This window comes from Melanerpes formicivorus, unplaced genomic scaffold, assembly GCF_026170545.1.
Source record: "Melanerpes formicivorus ecotype bairdi unplaced genomic scaffold, bMelFor1.0.p_v2 SCAF_28, whole genome shotgun sequence".
In the NCBI taxonomy this organism is placed as follows: domain Eukaryota; kingdom Metazoa; phylum Chordata; class Aves; order Piciformes; family Picidae; genus Melanerpes; species Melanerpes formicivorus.
In genome coordinates this window covers 889,170-911,177 of record NW_027142380.1, presented here as the reverse complement: position 1 = coordinate 911,177, position 22,008 = coordinate 889,170, and the positions used below count along the sequence as shown (strand labels likewise).

Here is a 22,008-nt window from a genome sequence, read left to right as displayed (position 1 = left end):
ATATGTGCGCTGGGTCCAGCTCTGAAACATCAGAGATTGGCATGGGTGGCAGTTAGGGAGTGAAGTGCCCTGTTTTACTTGGGCAACTCATTTCATCCTTTACCATCCTCATGAAGAAAAAGGACAGGTAGGTTTTAAGTCAAAGTGATTCTGAAGATCATAATTATCTGGAGTTAGAAGAAGAAGCTGCCTTTCACTTGTCTTTATTAAAGTGGAAAAGTATAAGGTGCTCCAATGTTGTTACTTGGAAATGTGACAGCAGTGGAAGTGTCAGATACCGTTGTTTTGATTCTTGAAATGTATTGCTTTGATGCTTGGGAAGCTGGGTCAGGCCCCTATTTAGAATAGTTCATGGACACACAATTGCAAAGCTGACAGAGGTACTCCGTTGCAAGTAAGCTACACCTATGTTCCAGGGAGTATAAAGCGTGCAATTTGTGGCCTAGTGAAGCTGTTTTGCTTTTGTGTTTTTGAAAGGAGAATGGAAAATGATGGGAGACACTACATACAGCAATGTGCAGGTCATATTAGAGCCATAAGCTTTACTATTTTAATCTGTGCTGGAAGAAGAGAAATGAGCATTACTGAAAAATAGGACAAAGGAATGAAAACATCTGTGCTGTTCTAATTAAATCTCACTTCAACAAAGCATCCATGGATGTCTGTTCAAACCTCACCTAGTGACAACACTGAAAAAGCAGCCCAAATACAGCCCAGTGTTGATTCTCACTTAGTAATTTCTATCTTTTTTGGGGGGAGGCAGTGCCTGTGTGAGGGCATGTTTCCCTGCTACAGGGCATTAATTCTTCTCCATAGTGCTCATGTTGTACACTATAGAGATAGGACTCACTGGCTCACCCATTAGAGTTCCAAGTGCTGAGGTGTTGAGCACTTCCAGCTGCTCAGGAGTACTTTTTTCTTGAGAGTCTCATAACATAAAGTGTTTCTAGAGAGCTGATAGTCAGACTTGGTCCTGTGTAGCTTCCTCTAACTGCAGGTGCAAAAACACATCACGAAATCTTGGTCCCTTGAACACCTGACCTGTGGAATATGATATTTACTGGCTGCACTGAATATTTGAGGCTCTGGGTTAGGATTCCTACATGAGCAATTTCAGGAATGTAACACTGAATAGCTGTATAGGTACATCAGCATTTTCTTTCCATTTTCTGACTGAAATGTAAAATTATGCAGATGATAAGTCTATTCAGGCTACTGCTCTGAAAGCCCCTTTCTTACCTGGCTGTCATCTCTCCCTTTCACATGCCTGAAACCAGACCTTTGCTTGCAGGATTCCATGTTCCTTGGCACTGCCTGAGCCCCTGTAAAGCTGCTTGCAGCTTCTTGCTGCATCCTATCCTTGCTACATTTTGCTTTGTGACCTGCCCCCATCTCTTTGCAAACTGCTTGTCACAGCATCCTGATTTCAATTCCTAGTAGCACTTTTCTTCTTTACAAGAGAACAAACCCTCTCTTTTCCACATTTACAAGCCCATGTCTTTGATTTGCTCTCTCCTCCCAGCACTCTCTGTTTTTGTATTTACCTGTCCAAACTATGCTGGAGCAATACTCTCATTGTTTTGAGTGTTGCATAAAAATGCTCAGTATCATTGCAGCAGCCCTCTATGTATCAGGTGCTACATGGATAGTTTTAGGGGATAAGTGAAGAGGGAAAGAGGCCCTAGAGATGTCAGCATCTCTCCTGAAATGTTATTTTATGCTTGAGGGTGAGACACATGACCAGGGCTGTAAGGAAAAGCTGTGCTACTGAGCGGTTACATGATGGGATGCAGAAAAATGTATTAATCTTAGAAATGGCAAGCTAGCTCATGTTGTTGCTGTGAGCAAGGATCACAGAGCTGGCACTTCTGCACTTGCAAGAAACAGTAGATTATTCTGTGGGTAGCAAAGGTCTGGCTAGGCATGCCTGAGTTGGAATGAGTCAGTTAGTGTCACTGGTGCTGTGTATAACTGGACTCGTGCTGTGAGATAATCTTTATCTCACATCCTGTCTCAGATCACATCAGCAGGACCAGCAGGCAGTGACTAAAGCACACACAGACAGAGGGGACCACCACACTTGCTGGAGCTGTGGGGTTGCACTGGATGCTGTGGAGCTCCCATTTAGGTGTGGGATTCAGCACTTGTGTGCCCATCCAGACAGATGGCTCTCCCAGTGCTTTGTGAATGTCTGTTCAGTACCCATGTATTTACAGCTCAAGAACTGACAAGCTTTCACACATATGGCTCCCTGAAAAAGGCTTGATGTCGACTCTAACCTGTGGAAGGCTGTTCTGGGTATTATTATTTTTTTTTTTAAATCCAGCCCACAGGCATTCATGAAATTCCAATGAGGGAGGGGGAACTGGAATAAGAAGATTTCCAAGTTGTGAAGCGAAATCAGCTTAACTTAAAGAAATGAGTTGAGGAAGGGGAGGAATCTGTCTTTGTGTGCATAGTACAGACTCAGCATGGCTGTGCTATGCTTCTTTCTTGTTGGGAATCCGTGAAAGCTGCAGAAACTACCACGTCTGATCTCAAGACTGCTGATAGACCTGAATTCCTGAGGTATAATTGATTCAGCACTCCTCATTAGTATGCTGCTCATTTTAGCCTAATTTTGTTTACTTACACAAAGCTGCATCAACACAAAACCCATGCTTATTATTTTTATGGAAGACAGGGGATCACAGTGGGTTGTTTTAAGGGGATTTTGTATGAAAAGGTGGTGTTTCAGTGTCTTGTAAAATTGCTGAGAGATGCTGCACAAATCTGATATTAATCAGCTGCAAAACTTCAGTGTGGACTTCTCCTACACTCCCCCCATACCAAAACTAGACTTGCAGGAGCCCAAACCCAAATACTGGTGATTAAGGGATTTGCTGTTCTGAGGCTGATTCTCTTATCAGAGACACTAAGGTTTCATCCTATCCTAAGGATGTGATGTTTTAGCTTGCTTTCTATATCTTGGCTTTGAGATGAAATAAAGCAGTGGGGAAATAATAACAGCTGGACATTTTGTGAGATAAGCCCTGACGCCAGGGCTCTGTGTCCTCACATACTTTGATAACCACTCAACATAAAGCAACTTATCCACATTTCTCTGAGGGGTGGAAAAATTCTTTCTTGTTTTGTTTTGCTTCATTTTTATTTTTTGTTGTTGTTAGACTCTTCATCTCAGAAGTTATCATATAAGGGAATTTGTGCTGTGTCAACACATTTTTAAATCAGCAAGGTGGTTTTTCGCTTTCCAGAGTTTGCTTATTCTTGGTTGGCTAGAATGTTACTTTGGTGAATTTGTTAAAGACTTCACGTGTGTGAGGCCACAAGCAAAACTCTTTGCAAACCACTTCTTGCAACATGAGTGACCCAGAAGCAGTGTGCCCACGTGGCCAAGAAAGCCAATGGCATCCTGGCCTGCATTAGGAATAGTGTGGCCAGCAGGAGCAGGGAAGTCATCGTGCCCCTGTACTCTGCATTGGTTAGGCCACACCTTGAGTCCTGTGTCCAGTTCTGGGCCCCTCAGTTTAAGAAGGACATTGAGACACTTGAATGTGTCCAGAGAAGGGCAACAAGGCTGGTGAGAGGCCTTGAACACAAGCCCTATGAGGAGAGGCTGAGGGAGTTGGGATTGTTTAGCCTGGAGAAGAGGAGGCTCAGGGGTGACCTCATTGCCCTCTACAACTACCTGAAGGGAGGTTGTAGCCAGGAAGGGGTTGGTCTCTTCTCCCAGGCAACCAGCACCAGAACAAGGGGACACAGTCTCAAGCTGCACCAGGGGAGGTTTAGACTTGAGGTGAGGAGAAAGTTCTTCACCGAGTGAGTCATTCGTCATTGGAATGTGCTGCCCAGGGAGTCACCATCCCTGGAGGTGTTCAAGAGGAGATTGGATGTGGCACTTGATGCCATGGTCTGGTCATGAGGTCTGTGGTGACAGGTTGGATTCAATGATCCTCGAGGTCTCTTCCAACCTTAGTTATACTGTGATACTGTGAAATGTTTCTTCCTTTCAAAGCAAAGATTACATCTCTTCACAAGATAAAGCCCCAGCAAAACTTTGGTTTTTTTACTTACTTCTGTACACTTTTCTAAAGGCACCTGAGGCATACCCTAGGTTTTTGTATTTTATCATTGCCTCCACAGAAGCACCGAATTTCTCCAGCAAAACAAACAAGCAAACAAATCAAAACTCCTTTGGTAAAAAGTTTAGGTGGACACTAAGCATTTTTTTTTGCAGGAAGACTAACAGTTAAAATCCTCTGGGTATGTAATTAGCATGTGTGCAGGGTTGGAGAAAAAATACTTGATAAATGCTTGAGTTGGTTTCTTGTTTTGCATGATCCTAGGCAGAATGTCAAAACCAGATGTGGTGTATATGAGAATACTGCCTAACATCTTCCTGGCACACATGGATCTCTGGTTTATGCCTCTTGGATCGCAAGCTGCAATGCCAAACTGCTTCTGTGTTAGCTTATTTTTACTTGCAAACAACAAAATGGGCAAAGAAAAGAAATCTGATGGTGATTTAACTCTAAATTGAAAGGAGATCTAAAGTAGCTTTGTCCTGTTCTATTGGAACCTGTATTTTATGTACAGTTTTATAATCTACTTGAAATCATGTCTTGTGTCAACAACATTGCCCTCCCTTCTTTTTTTTGCATGTGTTGTGAGAGGGGGAATGCTGTTCTGTGCTACTTGCATAGAAATTGTAATTCCTTTGAAATACAGCTAGAAAGCAGAGATCCCCTAAGAGCATCCAACAACTTAGATAAGTAATAGGCTTAATGCCATCTTACAGCAGATCTGTGGGATCTCTTTAGTTATTGCAACTGGAATTAGCTTAGAAAACTGTTTTTGATAGGATTTTGTTTTCTCCAGTATGCATTTTAGCAAGCCTTGATGAAAATGGGCATAACAACCCTTCTGCCCTTGGGGAGTGTGTGTGAATGTTCTTAAGTCTGACAGGCATAAGCAAAAATCGAGTATCGGTACAGTTTCCTGTACTAAGGGATGTAAGTACATGCATTTTCTAAACTGGAGATGTAAGAAGCAAGCAAGTTCCAAAGCAAACTGGCTTAACAATTCCATTTGGGGTGGCCATGGATATTTTCATCCTCTGAACAGGAATCCTAAGCTGTTGGACTACATAGTGTTGTGAATATATTGTTCCCTGTGGTTTCTGGGTGGCTGGCATAAAAGACAAACATGCCCTTTAAGAAACTGCACAACTCCTTGCAATTTACCCATTCATCTGTTCCACTCTTCTCTCACCATCTGTTTCTTTCACTGTGGACATGTGAAGCTGCTCCATCCCTGCAGCAAAATGCAGCCTGGGTGGTTCACAGTCAGGCTTTCACATGAAGCAGTTTTCCTGTCATTGCAATCACAGATAGACTTGCTTCTCTGGCAAGGTGTAGTCCTATAAAGAAGCTGGGTCTTGTGTTCCAGCTGCACATCTGCAAGCTCCTCCAAGGCTACAGACTTGTATTTCTTTGTCTCTGGGTCTGGGATGCCATGCTGGAGGAAGAGCCTTTTTTTTTGTCTGCAAAGAATGCAGGACAGAGGTAAGGCAAGACGGGTATACAGCAGCAAAGAAGGAGACTAGGGCATGAGAAGGGAGTTGTTTCAGTGCTCTTTTTCCAACTCATCGATATTGTTGAAGCTGCAGGATCTATCCCCAAACTTGTGATTTTGTATTTAAAAACCCAAACCACAACGTAGCTTTACCATTAGAAAGTGTATTTTAAACCTATAATCTGTTCCCCTTCTGAAATGGTGGTCCAGATCCTCGTAAGAATGTTGTTAGTAAATGCATGCCTGCTTTGCTTAACCATAACAGCTGGGAACTTTAAAGCTGACATACCTACTGCATGCTCTGTTGGTTTTTTTTTTCCTTTTAAAGAAAATATTGGGCTATTGATTGTGTCAGGTAGGTAGACACGTGCTCATTGTAGCTGTAACTTTCCAAAGAGGCTACTTTCTAGCTTTGAGTTTAAACCCTGTTATTTACGTTCATTTAGTGCCAGGGTGATGATGTGAGCTGTATTTATATCACCTTCACTGCTTGTGAAATGCTTCTGTTTATATCCCACTGTTTGAGCTGAATCATTTTAAAGCAGCAGGCTCATGGCAGCAAATTCAGGTTTTCTGACACAGTGGCAGAAATCTGAGCCCTGTAGCACAGTTGCTAGACTACTTTGAAAGAGGGGGATTGATTTATGTTTACTAATCCTAGCACAATATCACTGAATGGCTGTTGATGCTTTTAAAACGTATACTGAATGTCATGAAAGTGTGAACTGAGTGGCATTTCAGTTCAGTGCAAAGCAGCACGTTTTTTCCTTAGAACCAGAGAAAACTAGCTTGAGGTTTCTCATTTGTCTTCTCAGTCTGGGAATGCCAAAGCACGTGTGTGTTTTACGAACAAGTGTGTTTATAAAAACAAATGTTTTGCAGGTTATCGATGATCCTTAAATTGTGTTTTGAGATGCAAATGCGAAGACATCCCTTCTGCACCTTTCCTCTTTATGGAGGGTCTAGCTCTTGATACTGAGCAGAAAGTGGGCTGGAATAACTGAGCACATTATGGCCCTGTGTGTGATTTCCTGATGCATGGGAATGATTGATTGAAGCTACATACTTGGGCGGGACATCTCTCTGGCGTGTGGTCATTTTTACCTTGATGCTCTGGAGAGATTTAACCTCTCCTATGAGGACCTCTCCTATGAGGACAGACTGAAGGAGTTGGGGCTGTCCAGTTTGGAGAAGAGAAGGCTCTGAGGTGACCTAATTGTGGCCTTCCAGTATCTGAAGGGGGCCTACAGGAAGGCTGGGGAGGGACTTCTCAGGATCTCAGGTAGTAAAAGGACTAGGGGGAATGGAATGAAGCTGGAAGTGGGGAGATTCAGGCTAGATGTGAGGAGGAGGTTCTTCACCATGAGAGTGGTGAAACCCTGGAATGGGTTGTCCAGGGAGATGGTTGAGGCCCCATCCCTGGAGGTGTTTAAGAGCAGGCTGGATGAGGCTCTGGGCAGCCTGATCTAGTGTGGGGTGTCCCTGCCCATGGCAGGGGGGTTGGAACTAGATGATCCTTGTGGTCCCTTCCAACCCTGACTGATACTATGATACTATGAAATCAGCATAATTTGGTGTAGAGTTTCTCTACCATATGGGCATTAGTTACCTAGAAGTCATCTACCATATGCCTGTGTAGATGGCTAAGTGGCAGCTATGATTAATTTATTAAGAGAACAAAAGTAACTTGTGTATATATGTTCTTTCTCTGATATTCTGGTAGTGAAAAGCTGCTGTTTGATGTTTTAGAACCAAGGGACTTATAAACCTCCTCCCCAACCCCTGTATCTCAAAGCCTTATGCATTTTAGTTTGGATTCCTCTTTACTTTCATCAGTTATATTTATCTGCAATAAGGTTTTCTTTCACTATCCATCATCTCATCAATTGCCCCTGAAACATGAAGTGAAGGAGGTAAGTTGCCTGTCTGGACAAAGTGAATTTCTGAGTAGATGCTCAAAAGGCTGTACAGCAAAATCTTCCCCAGGAAAAGACAGTAGCATGTAAGGGAGAAAAGGATGGCTGTAGATGGCTTGCTCCTGGCTTCCCTCTGCAGCAATGTCACGGAGGTGTCACTCATGCTAGTAATGGGATCTCACTGCAGTAGATGGCAGTACAAGACTGTCATTGCAGCCATGTAGTTCATACCTCAGGGTGCTGTGAGCATTTATCAGAGGCTACCTTACACGAATGAGTGTCCCCACTGCAGTTCCCTGTCATCACTTTGGCATTCGAGGAACAAATTGCTTTCTTTTCCCCATTCCTCCAGTCTTGCACATGTAAAGTTAGGTGAGAAATAAGGCAAGTGGTGAAGCCAGAAGTGCAAGAAGAGCTGACCCTGGATTTCAGGCTGCCAGTTCATTTTCTGTGTGGGTTAGTGGGACTCAGGTTTTGGCTTCTGCTTTGGACAGGTCTCTGAAATGAAAGTAGGACAAGTGCTTGTGTGTTAAATAGTATGAGCATGGTGGCTGCCAGCCTTTCAAACTCACAGCTAGCAATGGCTTTGCTAGGGATAAGACTATAGATTAAATAGGTAAGGAATTCTCCAAAAGGGCTGTTAGCTTTGCGGGGATACCAAAACACACAGCCTAAGGAAATCTGTATTCTGCTTCCATGAGCACTGTCCTGTTGTTGCACTTCAGCCCCCAGGACAGGCTTCCCGTTACAAAGATGACTTAAAATAGAAGCCCAGAAGGCACCAAAATGTTGCTATATGTATCACAAAAGAGAGCTTAGAATGATTATAGATGTTATTTTAGAAATAATTGAGAAAAGAAATATTGAGTCTCTGTACTTAGAGAGCGCTTTGGAAGTGTGTGTGGCACCGCTGTCATTAGTCAAATATAGACAAGTGGAATGAGAACTAGAATAATACTTCAAAATGAATAACTACATCAGGCAGAAGTCCAATGATTGCTTTATTAAAGCCTTGATGAATGCCAAGCAATTCCTCAGATATACCAAGGAGCTGTACAAAAAGTAAATTCCAGTATTTTATGAAACACTGGAGGAGGGAGCCTACACTGCATGGAAATGATGGGGGCTTTTCATTTTTTAACTCTTGCCCCCTCAGTCCTTGTATTCTTGCCAGCTAGTTTGGGAGAGATCAGCATACTGAAAGGTCAATTATTGTCTTTTTCCATCCCCTCAGAATGCACAGGCAAAATTACAGAGCGTTTCATTAAGACCAACAGTCAATATCAATGATTTGCAACTGTCTTGCCTCCTTCCCTGATCTGAAATTGACTGCAGTCATTAACTTGCTACTGGCAGCTGGAGCTGGGTCACAATGAAAACAACGAGAAAGCAAGACAGTCACAGTAATGACTTTTAACATTTGTTGACAGAGCTGTGGGGTTGCTTTCTGCACCCTGCTCATTTCTCAAACTGCTTCTGTTCACCAACCAGAAAAAGGGAAAACATTGAATTTTATCTAGCGGCACTGTTGAAAGTAATCATCATGAGATGCAAATGCTGATGTTCCTTAGTGAGAGATGGATGGGTGGGTGGGTGGGTGGGTGGTGTTTCTCTGTTTACGATCAAGTGCAGTAGTTTCAAGTGGGTTTGGGTGGGATAGATGAGCGCTAAATATCTGCTCTTGTTTAAGAGAAGTTCAGCAGGGAACCTGAGACTATTGTATGAATGAAGGGTGGGTCCAAGCCTGTCTTCATGACTTGAACCATCTGCCACTGATGCACAATGGAGACTCAATACCTCACAAATCTGTTTAGTACAGCTCCCAGTTCATGGGGTCTGACTGGAGTACGATCAGCAGAACCAAACAAGTCAGAGTCAAACCTGCCAGCTGCTGCCCTGAGTGGCTATTCTGAGCATGTGGGGTGGCTTCCATTGTAGTTGCAAATGGAGTTCTGGGCATGGCAGATACTGCTGTCAGGTTAATAGATGTCACTGAAGTACTTCTGCTATGTATTTCTTCCATGGTTGTTAAAAGACACTAAGCTATTCCTGTGAGAAATGACAAATCCCAGGTGAGCAACTTTTCTACAGTCTGGGAATGCAGAGAGAGCTTAGAGATCTTCCCCCATACAGAAAAGTTTGTCAATCAAGAAATCAAAGCAGAATGTAGACCATGTCCTAATTGGAAAATTTCCCAGGATGAGATCTGATACCTGGGGCTCTAAGTGGTGCAGAGTCAACTATCCTGTACCTGATAACTCTTTCGCTGAAGTGATTTGTAAAACATCCCTGAGGCACCTCTGCATTGAGCAACAGAGATGAAACCGTATGTAGCCAGAGGCAAATCTTGCTGCTAAGTGAATGCCTGGAATGGAAACCTTTATCTAGCAGTGAGATGGTATGGGGATCATTACTGTCAGTAAATTGTGATAAGCACTGTTCTGACTTAGGAGGATTATGTAACTCCATGAAGGTGAACACTTGACATGGTGCACATGGGTGTTGATTTATTAGTGATGCTCTGTGTGTGTGTGTCTAACAAGAAAGATGGTGTGTGCAAGGCAGAAATTAACAGAAGGGAAGGAGGGAGTCCTGAGAGCCATTCTGAAGGGGAAAGAACATGTTTCCAGCAACACCTTTTCCAGTCACAAGTTAGAAAGCTTGCTCTTGCATTGCTGTGACTAAGTTCAGGCTTGCTTTTAAACTCTCCTGTCTTCCCAAATAACAGATCAGATCACACAGCATCTTCACAGTAACTCAAAGCAAGATGACTGCTGGCAGTCCTGAGGAGGGGTGAAATGGCAGTGTCTTTTATGTTGTACAGCTGTAAGCAAATATTAACAGTATTAAGCAACCGTTTCAGCTGCTAGTGCTTCAGGCTCTGTGCTGACTGCTTGGCATTGGAGGGTACACAGAACAACATGTAACATACACTGTCACCTCGGCTATTGAATTTCTGACACATGCCTCAGTAGCCTGGAAATCAATAGGCAGCAGCTGCAGTGGAGCTCTGGGTGCTGCACAGCCCTGAACTCTGCTGTTGGCAGGAGAAGCATCACAGATCTCTGAGTCTTGCTCAAACCCAGATGGTTTAGGGCAAGCAGTGAGGAAGGTGCTTTGTCTTGCCACGTTTTGCAGTCCTGGCAGAATTGTCTTCTGTGTTGCTGGGTCATTAGTAAGTAGATGTGAAGAATCCTCGGGCGGGTGGGGGGGGCATTGGCAGTAAGCGATGAGATTATGTTTGGGAACAGAAGGTGGACATCCGGTAGTCCAGTATTGTTAGCAGAAAATGTGTCAACTGTTTACAACTTGCTCTAAACAGCATTTTAATGTTAAAGAACCCTCAAAAGAAGCAAAACCAAAACTTTGTCACTAGCATCAGCCCAGCAGTGAAGTCAGCAAAGATAAACCTTGTGCCCAGAAGAGGAGACCTGACGATGATGGTGGTGAAGCAGGGGAAGAGTCAAGTGGGAATACTTCATACCACTGAGTTTTCTGGCTGTCAGGTAGCCTCACTGCTTCAGAGCTCTCTGCACACTTACCTTTCAGGGCCCTTGCAGACTGAAACTGACTTTGGAAGGAGGTGAGAGACCGATCTGAGCTCCCTTATGCTTATGCTGCAATTTCTAAGGAAGGAAGTGTGGAACCAGCTTCAGAGATGACTCTAAGTGTGCCTTTGGGACAGAAACTAGGAGCACTTGAGCTCCCTTCCATTCTGGAACAGAGCACAGTGGTGCTCTGTAATTGGGGTATATAGTTGTGTCAGTGAAATCTAAGGAAATTGTCTCTGCATTTCAGAGAGATGAGTATCACCTAGAAGAGGCAGAATGACAGATTGCAGAATGACAGATTGCTTCCAGCCTTCAAAACCTCATTGGACATGAGCACTTCTGCAGAAGTCCATAGTATGAATGTATGCCCTGAAGTTCCTAACGAGAAGCTGGCAATAAAATGAGTAAACCGTTTACGCTGCCTGAGTTTAAGGCAAAACAGAGCCAAGTTGGATTAGTAAGTAAACTTACTATTAACTGACCTCTGGTGGTGGTAGCAAAATGAAGATAATCCATTTTAAAATTGCCTTTAACCTTCCACCATGACAGGATTATTTTTAAATGCTATTATCTTGGTGTCGTTCACTGCTGTCTGTGAGTTATGGGACACAGCTGCATACAAGTGAGAGTGTAGCAGTCATCAGTGAAACAAGCCCATCCTGATGCTGTGCTGTGACAGAGATTTATGCCTTATATCCCCAGTCCCATTCCATGTGCCTGGGAAGTGAAAGTAGAAACTGGTTCTTCATTAAAGCAGCTGTGTGCTATTTACATGTCATGGTGGGGTGGAAATAGGTTGCCCATAGACCCCTGCCCACCCCATGTACAGTGGTAGGGATACAGGGTGCTCTGCTTGAATGCTAAGCAAAGTAGCCCAATCTTGGTAAAGAAAAAATACATTTTTTTTTTACTTAATTAGGTCCAGGAAGGGGGGAGGGGGGGGTGGGGACATGGACGACAGGGACGGGGACTGAAAGAATATTTTGGATACCTAGATAGATTTCCTTTGTGCAGGATTATGCAGGTCAAAGTAATTTCTAGCTTGATTTTAACTACTGAATACTGCCAGGCAGTAGCTGTATGTCCATATGGGAGGGGAAAGTCCACAGTCCTCTCTGTTTTCCCAGAGGGTTTCATGATGCCTCCAGACCACTGTTGAAACAGTGTGGTCATGGGGGTGTCCACTCACCAGCGGTACATCTTCACTCAAGATGGTGGAGGACTGAACACCATGCTTAAGGATCTCCCAAGTGCCAGATCCTCACTGGCTCAGAAGTGGTGAAAGCGGGACTTTTAAATCACTAGTTTTGAGACAGAAAGTGAAAACTGTCTCATTTCACTAACTTTCCTGGTTGCAGAGAATCAGCTTATTCTCATTGTGGGCTGGCAAAGTGAGTGACCATCCAGTTGAGGGAGTGCATGACAGGAGGATTTGCTAGACATGTCTGAGGCATACAGATGATGGACAGAATGGGAGCTAACACACCTGGACATTCTCTCTTAACCCTTGCACGAAAAAGGAATATTTACTTGGGAGCCTCCTCTGACCACACAATCAATATCATTGCCTGCTCACCACCCTGTGGACACAGTGTGCAGGAGAGTGTGAGATCCATCTGACTTGAAGAGCCTGGTGTGCGTTTGGCAACACAGATGAACCTTTGCTCAGTAGGCAACTCCTGAGATTGGAAAACTTGGTGCTTTCATTTCTTCTTACATCTGTAGTGGTATTTTAAGAATGATGGCCCCAACTCTTTCTCCTCATATACCAATTTACAAGCAGCTGGGAGTTCAGTCATACTGTACTCTCTGTATTCCTCAGTGGAGCAAAGGCCACCAGCTGATGGCATCCTCAATGCGCAGGGCATGGTTAAGTCGCCAGTTGAAGAAAACAGGTGGTCCTGTCTCAGAGGGGATTTTCTGCCTCACAAATTTGGTTTGACAACCATTTCTGCAGAATGATGCAGCTGTGTGGGAGGACAGCAGCAATTTCCGAAGTTGTGGCAGTATGCATGTTACTGTGCTGCCTAAAATCCTACAGCTGCATACAAACAGATTAGACATTGCTCAGGAACATGGATAGTCACGTCTGAGGTTTCCTTTGGACTTCCTGCTGTTTGAAATATCCCTCCATGACTCCCCTCCAAAGCATCTGTCTTAGATTGATGATGCCCATGAATTCACTACTGGTATTTTAAGCTGTGTTTTGTTTTCTCTAACACAGTTTCCCATGTGAGTAGTGAAGTTAAGCTAACGTGGAGTGCTTGAGAGAATCTCATCGCAGTAGCTTTGGCTGTTTCTACAAAAATGTGTGTGTCAAATTCAATTGTTTAAAGCCCTGAGCTACATTTGCAGCTAGTAATGTGCTTGCTGTTTTCATGGTTTCATGATATTCAGTGTTTATTTCTGTGGCAGCCATGTCCTTTAAAAGCAGCACTGTTGTACCTGTGGTGGTTGAAAGAGATTTCAGTGAAAGCGTGTTTTATGAGACCAGCCAGTGTGAATGGCAAAACCAGAGGAGCTTTCAGCTACAGAAATGTGTTGATTTGACCTTACATTTAAAAGCCCCTTTCTATACCATGTTTTCCTTGGACTCTCATTGCTTTTCCTGAGAGCAATGTTAGATCAAAATAATGATCACTTTCCTGGGAATCCATTTCTTTTTTTTCAATACCCATATTCTGATTATCATCAAGCAATTATGAATTCCAGCTGAGGAAACTAAGGCACAGAAAGGGCAGGTGATTTGCCTGTGTGGGTGGTTGAGTCAAGTGTAACTCAACAGTGCTTGACTCCCTGTGCTGGGTTTTAACTATAGAACAAGCATCATCTCCTTCCACCAGGATGCATGCTGGCTCCATATAAGTCCTTCTCTCAAAAGCTCTTGAGTTTTGCTGTCAGCTGGAATATTTAGTCCATATCACCAGCCTCCTGTAAGTTTGCATGATGTGCCCTGATCTAATCCAGCTACAGAGCGATGATTCGTGGTGAGTCCCAAAGGTACCAGGAATATTTGCAGTGAAATTGCAGAGGGCTGTGTTTTCCCCTGCAGAGGAAGCTGCAGAAATGTGCCAGATTTAGCATAAAGAAAAGATCTCTTTAAGAAGTTGTAGCTGGTTGGGGAGTGAATACTTATTTATGTTTCTACTCTAATGTTATATGTGGGAAAAAAATATCTTTTTTTTCAGGTGAATTTTTCTGTGCTGCTGGTGGGGGACAGGCAGAGTCTGAGCTATAGTAGTGCTCCTGCTGCTTCTAGTCCTTGAGAAATCTCTCAGAAGTGACTGCTCCAGCTGGCTGGAATAAGCCTTCAGGTGCCATCGCTCTGGTCACTGTCCTTCAAACTGATGGGTAACTCCCTGGTTAGAAATATGGAAGGGAGTCAGCCTCTACAGCACCACTCTCCTTTGATGCGGTGGGAACCTCTCATGCAGTTCTCAGGCATTGCCTGCTCTCTGCAGTGCTGTGAACTCTTATGCTTAAATGAAGAGGGCTGTTCTCATGGCTTTATGGGTTAAAGTTTAGTTAACTACTTCAATTAGGATCCTCATCCCTTCAGACTCCTCCAGAGTCTTGGACTTAGGTAGGCTTCAGCTTTCAGCCCCTCACTGCAGAAACTGTTTTTCTCCCTTGATGTGTGCAGAGCTGCAGGAGGTTGTTTCAAGCAGACCCTGTTCCAAATGCCTTTGGGTTGAGCCACATCAGTTTTTGTCAGGCAGTGGGCTGTTTTCTGGACTGCTGCTGCCCAGGCTGGGACATGCCTGTCACACTTGGCTGCCCTGTAAACCTGGCTGCCAGCACCCAAAATGGCAAATGTTTCTCAGATGTGAGCTGCAGGCAGAATACAGAAGGTGAGGCTGCTGCCCCTTAGCAGGCTGCTCGGCCGTGCTATGACAACTGCTTTTCATCCAGGTAAGGATGGAAAAGCTCATCTAAATATTAAGCTGAAGGCCATGTGGATGCATCTAGACAGATGTGTTCCTTTGACATTGCAGCTGCCCTGTCCAGTTCAGGTGGTGTCAGAACATTAGCCATCTGAAACTGAAGTTAGCTCACGCTATCCCAGGGAGAGGCTGGGCCATGATAGTTTAGATTATAGCAGATGTTGCATGCAATATTATCAGTCTCACAAAAGGAGACAGAGATGCAGAGTGAGACCTACCAGCCAGCTAATAAAAGGCCTAATGAAGAGCAAAAAACCCACTAAAAACGCCTGCTAGTCATTGCAGAGATACGTTGTCCCCAGGAAATTAAAGCCACGAATACCCTGGCATAGGCAATAAACATCTCCTTTGTGTTCCTCAAAGCAGCAAAACCTCTGGAATATTAAGGAAGGACAAAGATGCTTTTCAATCCTCCCTTGCACTTCAGCTGCTTGCAAGTGGTGGTGAGAAAGATGGACTAGATCGGCCTGACTTGGGTGACTACCGAGATTCCAACTTCAGAGTGAATGAGGGACCCCAGGAGTACGGCTGTGCAGGGCACCCAGGCTGTCCGCTTTGAGGGGGGTAGCTGTGAAGGGGCTGTAGGAGAGAGCGGTGCGTGCCTGTGGTCCCGTGCGTTCCCGCACCTGTCCTGTACCATTCTGCGCTCATCTGCAGCCGCCGGTGCGCACCCGAAACCGGTGCTCGGCGGCAGGCGGGGCCCCTCCTGCCTAAGCAGACCCCTCCAGTGGACAATACAGACACATAATTCTTTCTGACGCTCCCCTCTCCGGTTCCGGCTCCGTCTCGCCATCGGCGGCTGTTGGGGAGCGAACCGGGGCGGGCGGGAGCCCGTCGCTGCTGCACCCCGCGGGGGTGTGCGCAGACGGGGGCGGGCAGCGCCGCTCCGCTCCCCCCAGCCCCGCCCGACCCCGCCGCCGCATGCACCGCACGGCAATAAAGCGCCGGGGAGCCCGGCTGCGTTCGGCAGCGCCGCTCCCGCCGGCCCCCCCGGGCCCGTAGAGCCGTACCGCTGCCCCGGGGGGCGGCAGTACTGCCCCCGCCGCCATGCCGGGCTGGAGGAAGAGCCTCGCCCTGTGCCTGCAGCGGATGCAGGAGGACGGTGAGCGCGGTCAGAGGGAAAAGAGGGATGGAGGTGCTCGGTTTCGCCCTCCGAATGGCCTATTCCTTTTAGTTATTTATTTAATTTTTTTTTTTTGGGGGGGGGGGGGCGGAATGGGGGTCTACCTGGGAGGGGGGAGATGATCCTCTTCGGGCATGAGGCTCCGCGAAGGAAGGGGCTGGAGGGGGGGATGCTCCTCGTGCCGGTAAACTTCGCTGCAGCGAATATGTTCTCTTCCCGGGCTCGCTTGGGTTCTGCTTTTCCCCCCCTGTCTTAAAAAGGAGGGGGCAAGCCTGAGCGAGAGGTGCCTGTGCGGTCCTCCCTGGTTATTTAGAGGGATTTGTAGTATCTGAGCTCTAACTTTCTAAAGCTACTGGTGCTGCTGTTTTCAGATGGCATTCCCCCCCCAGTCCCCAACTCCATCTGGGGCTTAAAGGGTTTGCAGATTGCACAGAAGACGTGCTGTGGTATTCTGATTCCTATTGTGCTGCTTACTGTTGGCCACAGTGACTGTGAATTATTTTGTTTACATGCTCAAGAGTGTGATGTGAAATAAATGCTGGACCTGCAGCTCATAAAAGTCGGGAGAAGACATCCACAAGGTGGCACAGCAGAAGGGAGGTTTAAACCTTGCATGCCATCTCCAGGGTTTATATATGAACAGGGCCAAGAGTGGTGGGGAAAAGTTTATGTCTCTGGGATGAAGTGCAATGCTCAGGTGGTCTCTTAAGGCTCAGGTGGAGGAGCTGAGCTGGGATGAGCAGAAGTAAGCAGAAATTCATGTCTGTAACTTCAGATGCTTTGGTGCAAGTGTTTTTCCTTTGCATCTCTTCCCCTGGCTGCCTCTCTAGATGGTGCACTGGTAAGCAGATTTACCAAATATCTGAAGTGGCACCATTGCATCATTTGGTGTGAGTAGTGCAATGTTCTCTGGTCCTGCTGGTTAATAAGCACAAAGAGAAACTGTGCTGTTGGATGCACTGTAAGGTGTCAGGACAGAGTCATTAAGCTGCTGAGTCTGATGCTGCTTCCTTACTCTCATGGCTTTGGGAGAACACCATTTTTTTCTGATGTCAGACCCCTCTGGGAGCATGGCTTCCTCTGGGCACTCCAGCCACCCGAGACAGAGCTTTTAAATCTTGTCCTGTAGAAGAGTGAATCAGTCCCCTGTTTTACACACTGAGACCTGTTAGCGTGAGTTCAGTCCTGCTGTGGTGCAGTGCTTTGTAATGCTGCCCTGCTGCAGCTGACGGGGATGCTTTTGCATCACTGGACCAGGGGTGGCTTTAGGGCCTTTTGAAACATTTGCAGCAGCCAGCTCTTGCCATGCAGCTGTAGTGGGTTACTCTGTTTGCCAGGTTATTTTCTCTGTGACTTTGTCTGTACTGGCTCTTGCCTTTGGTGCCTATATAATGCCTTTGCTCTTCATCTTCCCTCCCTCTCATTTCACTCCCAGCACTGCAGGGAGTCTGTGACCAGTATGCATCCCTTCAGATGTGTTGAGCATTTTCCCTAGTGATATTGCATCTGTTTCCATGGGTTGCTCAAGAGTAGTTGATCTTTGGAAGTTACCATATACTTAATCACAGAATAGTGTATCTGAAGGAATAAATCCTGGAGGCTCGAGCTGATGTGCTGTGTAGAGGAGGAGGTGTATGCCTGCTAAAGAATAGCTAAGTTTGTAGGGTACTCCTTTCCCCCAGGTGACCAGTTTGATGGTCATATTACAGCCTCTGCAGGGGTAGCAGAGGAGGTTTTGGTAATGTTTTTGTAGCACTGCAATGTTAACAGATACGGTGTGAGGTTTAACTTGCATGGTAGAGAAGGTTTCACCCCATGTCCTGTATAATGTTGCCAGGAAATCTCTGTGTGGTTCTGTTCAGATCTTGATTTTGCAAACCATCCTCCAAACAGCCTATAAAGAAATCCTCACTTCTGCTTTGCCTTATTCAAAACAAGTTATGTCTGCCTCATTGGCATTTCCATGACTATGCAGATGTGGTAGCCTTTATCTGAGCTGGGGAGCTTCTTCCCCAGGCACACACGCTTTGGGCCATGGGCATGTTAACTTCCTTTCAGGACCACAGTACTCAAGTTTCCAAAGGAAATGTCCTGGTGTTCATCAGGAGCACAGTGGTGATTAGAAGAGCACTATATTTTGGTTACTGAATATTAATGTGATGAGCATCTCTTGCAATTTGCAGCCATTCAGTGCTGGATTGGAAGCTTCATTAATCACAGTTGGCACTCAAAAGGTCAGCCACGGTAACTTGCATAGGGAAATATGAAATGCACATGAACTGGTCTGAGATATGATTGCTGTTTCAGATCACCCACAGTGAGTTTCCTTACGTGTGCTTTACCTTAAGATTTCTGTCTCTTGGGGAATGGAGGAGACTCCTGACCACTGTGCAGAGATGGTCCATTCTGTGATGTATTGCTCTTCCCCACCACAAGAGGGTTGTACATGGGACGTGCTGCTACTCCTCTTTCATGCAGAAAAAGAATTGATGTTAATGATTTGGAAATTCTTGCTGAAAAATATGTTTCTTCCAGCTGGCATTGATAACCACCCTGTTGCTCCCTGGTCAGGGGGTTGATTTGCTGATTTGCTTCTCTCTGTAGGATTGTCTCTGACCTGGGGGCAGATGTTGGAGCATATAGCATGGCAGTTCTGTCCATTGCTGTGTATACAGATCTGTATGGCCAGAACTTGTGCCAGTTTAACTTGCTGATACCTACCTGCCTCTCGAGGCAGTGGAGAGAACTAGTTTGCTATGCCAGTTCCTTTCCCATTGCGATTCCTCCCCCCCACCCCACCCCTTGCTGCTGTCCTTTGTATGAGAACAGCAGGATTTGGACTTTGCTTCTTTTGTTACTGAAATTCTGGAAGCAGCAAGAATAAAGACTAATTTCTGCTTTGGGAGCATGAATCTACGTGGGCAGGTGGGAAACTCTGGGGATTTTGGCACATCTGAGTGGATGTGGAAACTGGATGCCTAGAAAGGATAAACTGTATCAGGAGACAGAGTTGTGGGGATGTTGTTGTCCTAACTGATAAAAATAAGTTATCTAGAGGCATTTGATTTGCATAACATGGGTCACTGTAGTGGGCAGACACCCTTTGTTAAACCTGAGACCTTTTTCTGACTCTGCTGGGAGGGAATACAGAGTTTAAATGTAAATTTAGGTTGTTGATATAATTCCCTTTCCTCCCCCAGATGATTATCCTTCAGTAAAACCAGAAAATTTGACTCTCACTTCAGTATGACGCCTTATTAAAAACTAAACCAGTCCTAAACCCTTAAGAAAGACTGATGTAATGTGATTATAAAGTGTGGAGTTACCCAACCTTTGCATGGGTCATGGGGCAGCTGCAAAGGAGGGGACAAAGGAAGAGGCGACACAGACTTCTTCCAAAAAGTGACAGTATTGCAGGATTGTGTTGCTGCTATTTGCTTCCTTCCCTTGTATATGGCTCGGTGCTGGTTACCTTGGAAACAGCTGTAGGAGCATATAGGGGCATTTTGCTGCTGTGCAGTCATGGGCAGAGGTGCCCTGTGGTGCATGGGGAAAGGCAAATCCTTTGTTGTGCAGGATGAGGGCAACAAACTAAAAACCCATTGCAAGGTCTCCCTTTCTTGCCACCTGCCTTGTCTTGCTGCAGGTGCAGTTTGGCAGGAGTGGGTCCCTGGGGGAAAATTTAGCAAAGGGGTAGTTTTTCATGGATTTGGCAGAGCTATTTAAATTTTTATAATAGAAAGGTAAAAATACCACATCAGGCTGTCTTGAGGGGGTTTATAACAGCTGGGCTATAAGCATCAGCTTTTCATTCTGTCCTTGGAACAGTGTGCTGGGCTGGTTTGCTCCATAACTGTGAAACTATGATTAAGGCTCGAAATGGGATTCTTCTTTATTTAATCACATACATCAAGGAGAAAAATCCCAATAAGACAGATATTTCTGGCTTTGCATGATTAGCAGGAAATTAGAAGATCTTTCACTGAGTTCCACATTGCTTGTGATGTGCACATGTGATGTGTAGAATTGTCTTTTGTTCACTTACACATACACATTTTAGTCTTGCAGACTGTGATGGTGTTCATAACTCAAAATCACAGAATCACCAAGATTGGAAGAGACCTCAAAGATCAAGTCCAACCTGTCACCACAGACCTCATGACTAAACCATGGCACCATGTGCCACATCCAATCCCCTCTTCAATGCCTCCAGGGACGGCGACTCCACCACCTCCCTGGGCAGCACATTCCAATGACAAATGACTCTCTCAGTGAAGAACTTTCACCTTGAGCCTAAACTTCCCCTGGTGCAGCTTGAGACTGTGTCCTCTTGTTCTGGTGCTGGTTGCTTGAGAGAAGAGACCAACCCCCTCCTGGCTACAACCACCCTTCAGCTAGTTGTAGACAGCAATAAGGTCCCCCCCTGAGCCTCCTCTTCTCCAGGCTAAACAATCCCAGCTCCCTCAGCCTCTCCTCGTAGGGCTTTGTGCTCAAGGTCTCTCCCCAGCCTTGTTGCCCTTCTCTGGACACATTCAAGTGTCTCAATGTCCTTCTTAAATTGAGGGACCCAGAACTGGACACAGTACTCAAGGTGTGGCCTAACCAGTGCAGAGTACAGAGGCACAATGACTTCCCTGCTCCTGCTGGCCACACTATTCTTGATGCAGGCCAGGATGCCATTGGCCTTCTTGGTATTCTGCTACATAAAGTTAAGTGTTTTTTCTTGTGTTTGCCACATCAGAAATACTGCAGTCATTCAGAAAGGAGGGTTTTTTTGGTATTTATCAAGTTGTTTTAGGATCATCTTTCAGTGCTGGGTTGAGTCTGTTCAGTTTTAGTCTGCTGCCCTTACAGAGTCCTTTTGTCCAAGTTACAATGATGTGATCTATTGTACTGGTACTTAATTTTCAGTGAAGAAATTTAACCAAGTAGCTGTCACTTAAATAGTGTGCAGTTGAGCTGCTCTGTGGTCAAAGGGCTGTTATGTCTGTCTGTTGAATGCAGCATATTAATCTACTCTTGCATGTGATACTGTTACTTTATGGTGCATCCAAGCTTTGTCACAGATGAGAACTTGCACACGCAGCGCTCAGGAATTTATGGGCTACTGTTTGTTGGTAATATTCATTATACAGGCCACTGCTTTTAAACAAAATGTAGAAATAGAGGTTCTGACCCTTCAGTCAACTGTGGTGGGGAATTAGGATTGCTTGAAGGCTGTGGTGGTAATGCTTAAGGGATAATGTTCATTCATCAAACTGATGGGACAGCCAGAGCAAATCCTGCTCGACTTTGATGGGGTCTTTTTCGTTCATTAATATGTTGATGTGGATTTGGTACCCATCAAGTGAAAGAGTAATAGCTGCACCCAAGCGCTGTGCTCGCCTGCTCTCTTCTTCACTGACTGTCACGCTGTCATGCTGCGCTGAGTTTGGGCTGCTGCTTTTGATCCTGTGCTTCAGCAATCATAAAATTTAGCTCTGTCTGAGAAGTCCTGCATAAAGCAGAGATGAAGCTACAAGGGTTTTACAGAATGACTCTAAAGCCTTGCTGGAATTTGATTAAAAGCTGAGATTGATCGTTATTTTGCTTTTTGAAGTGGTCTGCCAGTTTCCACAACCTGAATGAGATTCTGTATTGACAGAATGTGGCCATGTGAAGCTGTACAGACATCATGCAGTTCTGCTTTTGCTTAAGCTGTTACACTCTGTAGGTCTTCTTGCAGAGGTGTTTTTGTTAGCAGTATTGAGTGATGATGCTCGGCACTGGGCAAATGCATCAGCTGCAATGGTTTGGCACACTCTCCCTTTAGAGGTGCCAAGGTTGGAGAGTCTGAGGGGAACCTTTCAGGAAGTTGAAGACCTTGATGGAAACCATGAATTATGGTAGCCAGGAGAACT

At 45.2% G+C, this 22,008-nt stretch overlaps 1 protein-coding gene across 3 annotated transcripts in view; it reads left to right on the top strand.

Annotated features, from left to right (window-relative positions):
• Positions 1-5,550: 5,550 nt before the first annotated feature.
• Positions 5,551-22,008, top strand: part of GRIP2 (glutamate receptor interacting protein 2) — a 314,019-nt gene continuing 297,561 nt past the window's right edge. For 2 of the 3 annotated variants that reach the window (XM_068154131.1, XM_068154129.1), the window contains exon 1: positions 16,017-16,087. In XM_068154131.1, the coding sequence (XP_068010232.1) occupies positions 16,033-16,087 (55 nt within the window). In that variant the 5' untranslated portion in view covers positions 16,017-16,032. Of the gene's footprint in view, positions 5,565-16,016; positions 16,088-22,008 lie in introns of those variants that run through there. The other variant, XM_068154133.1, reaches the window with a different exon arrangement.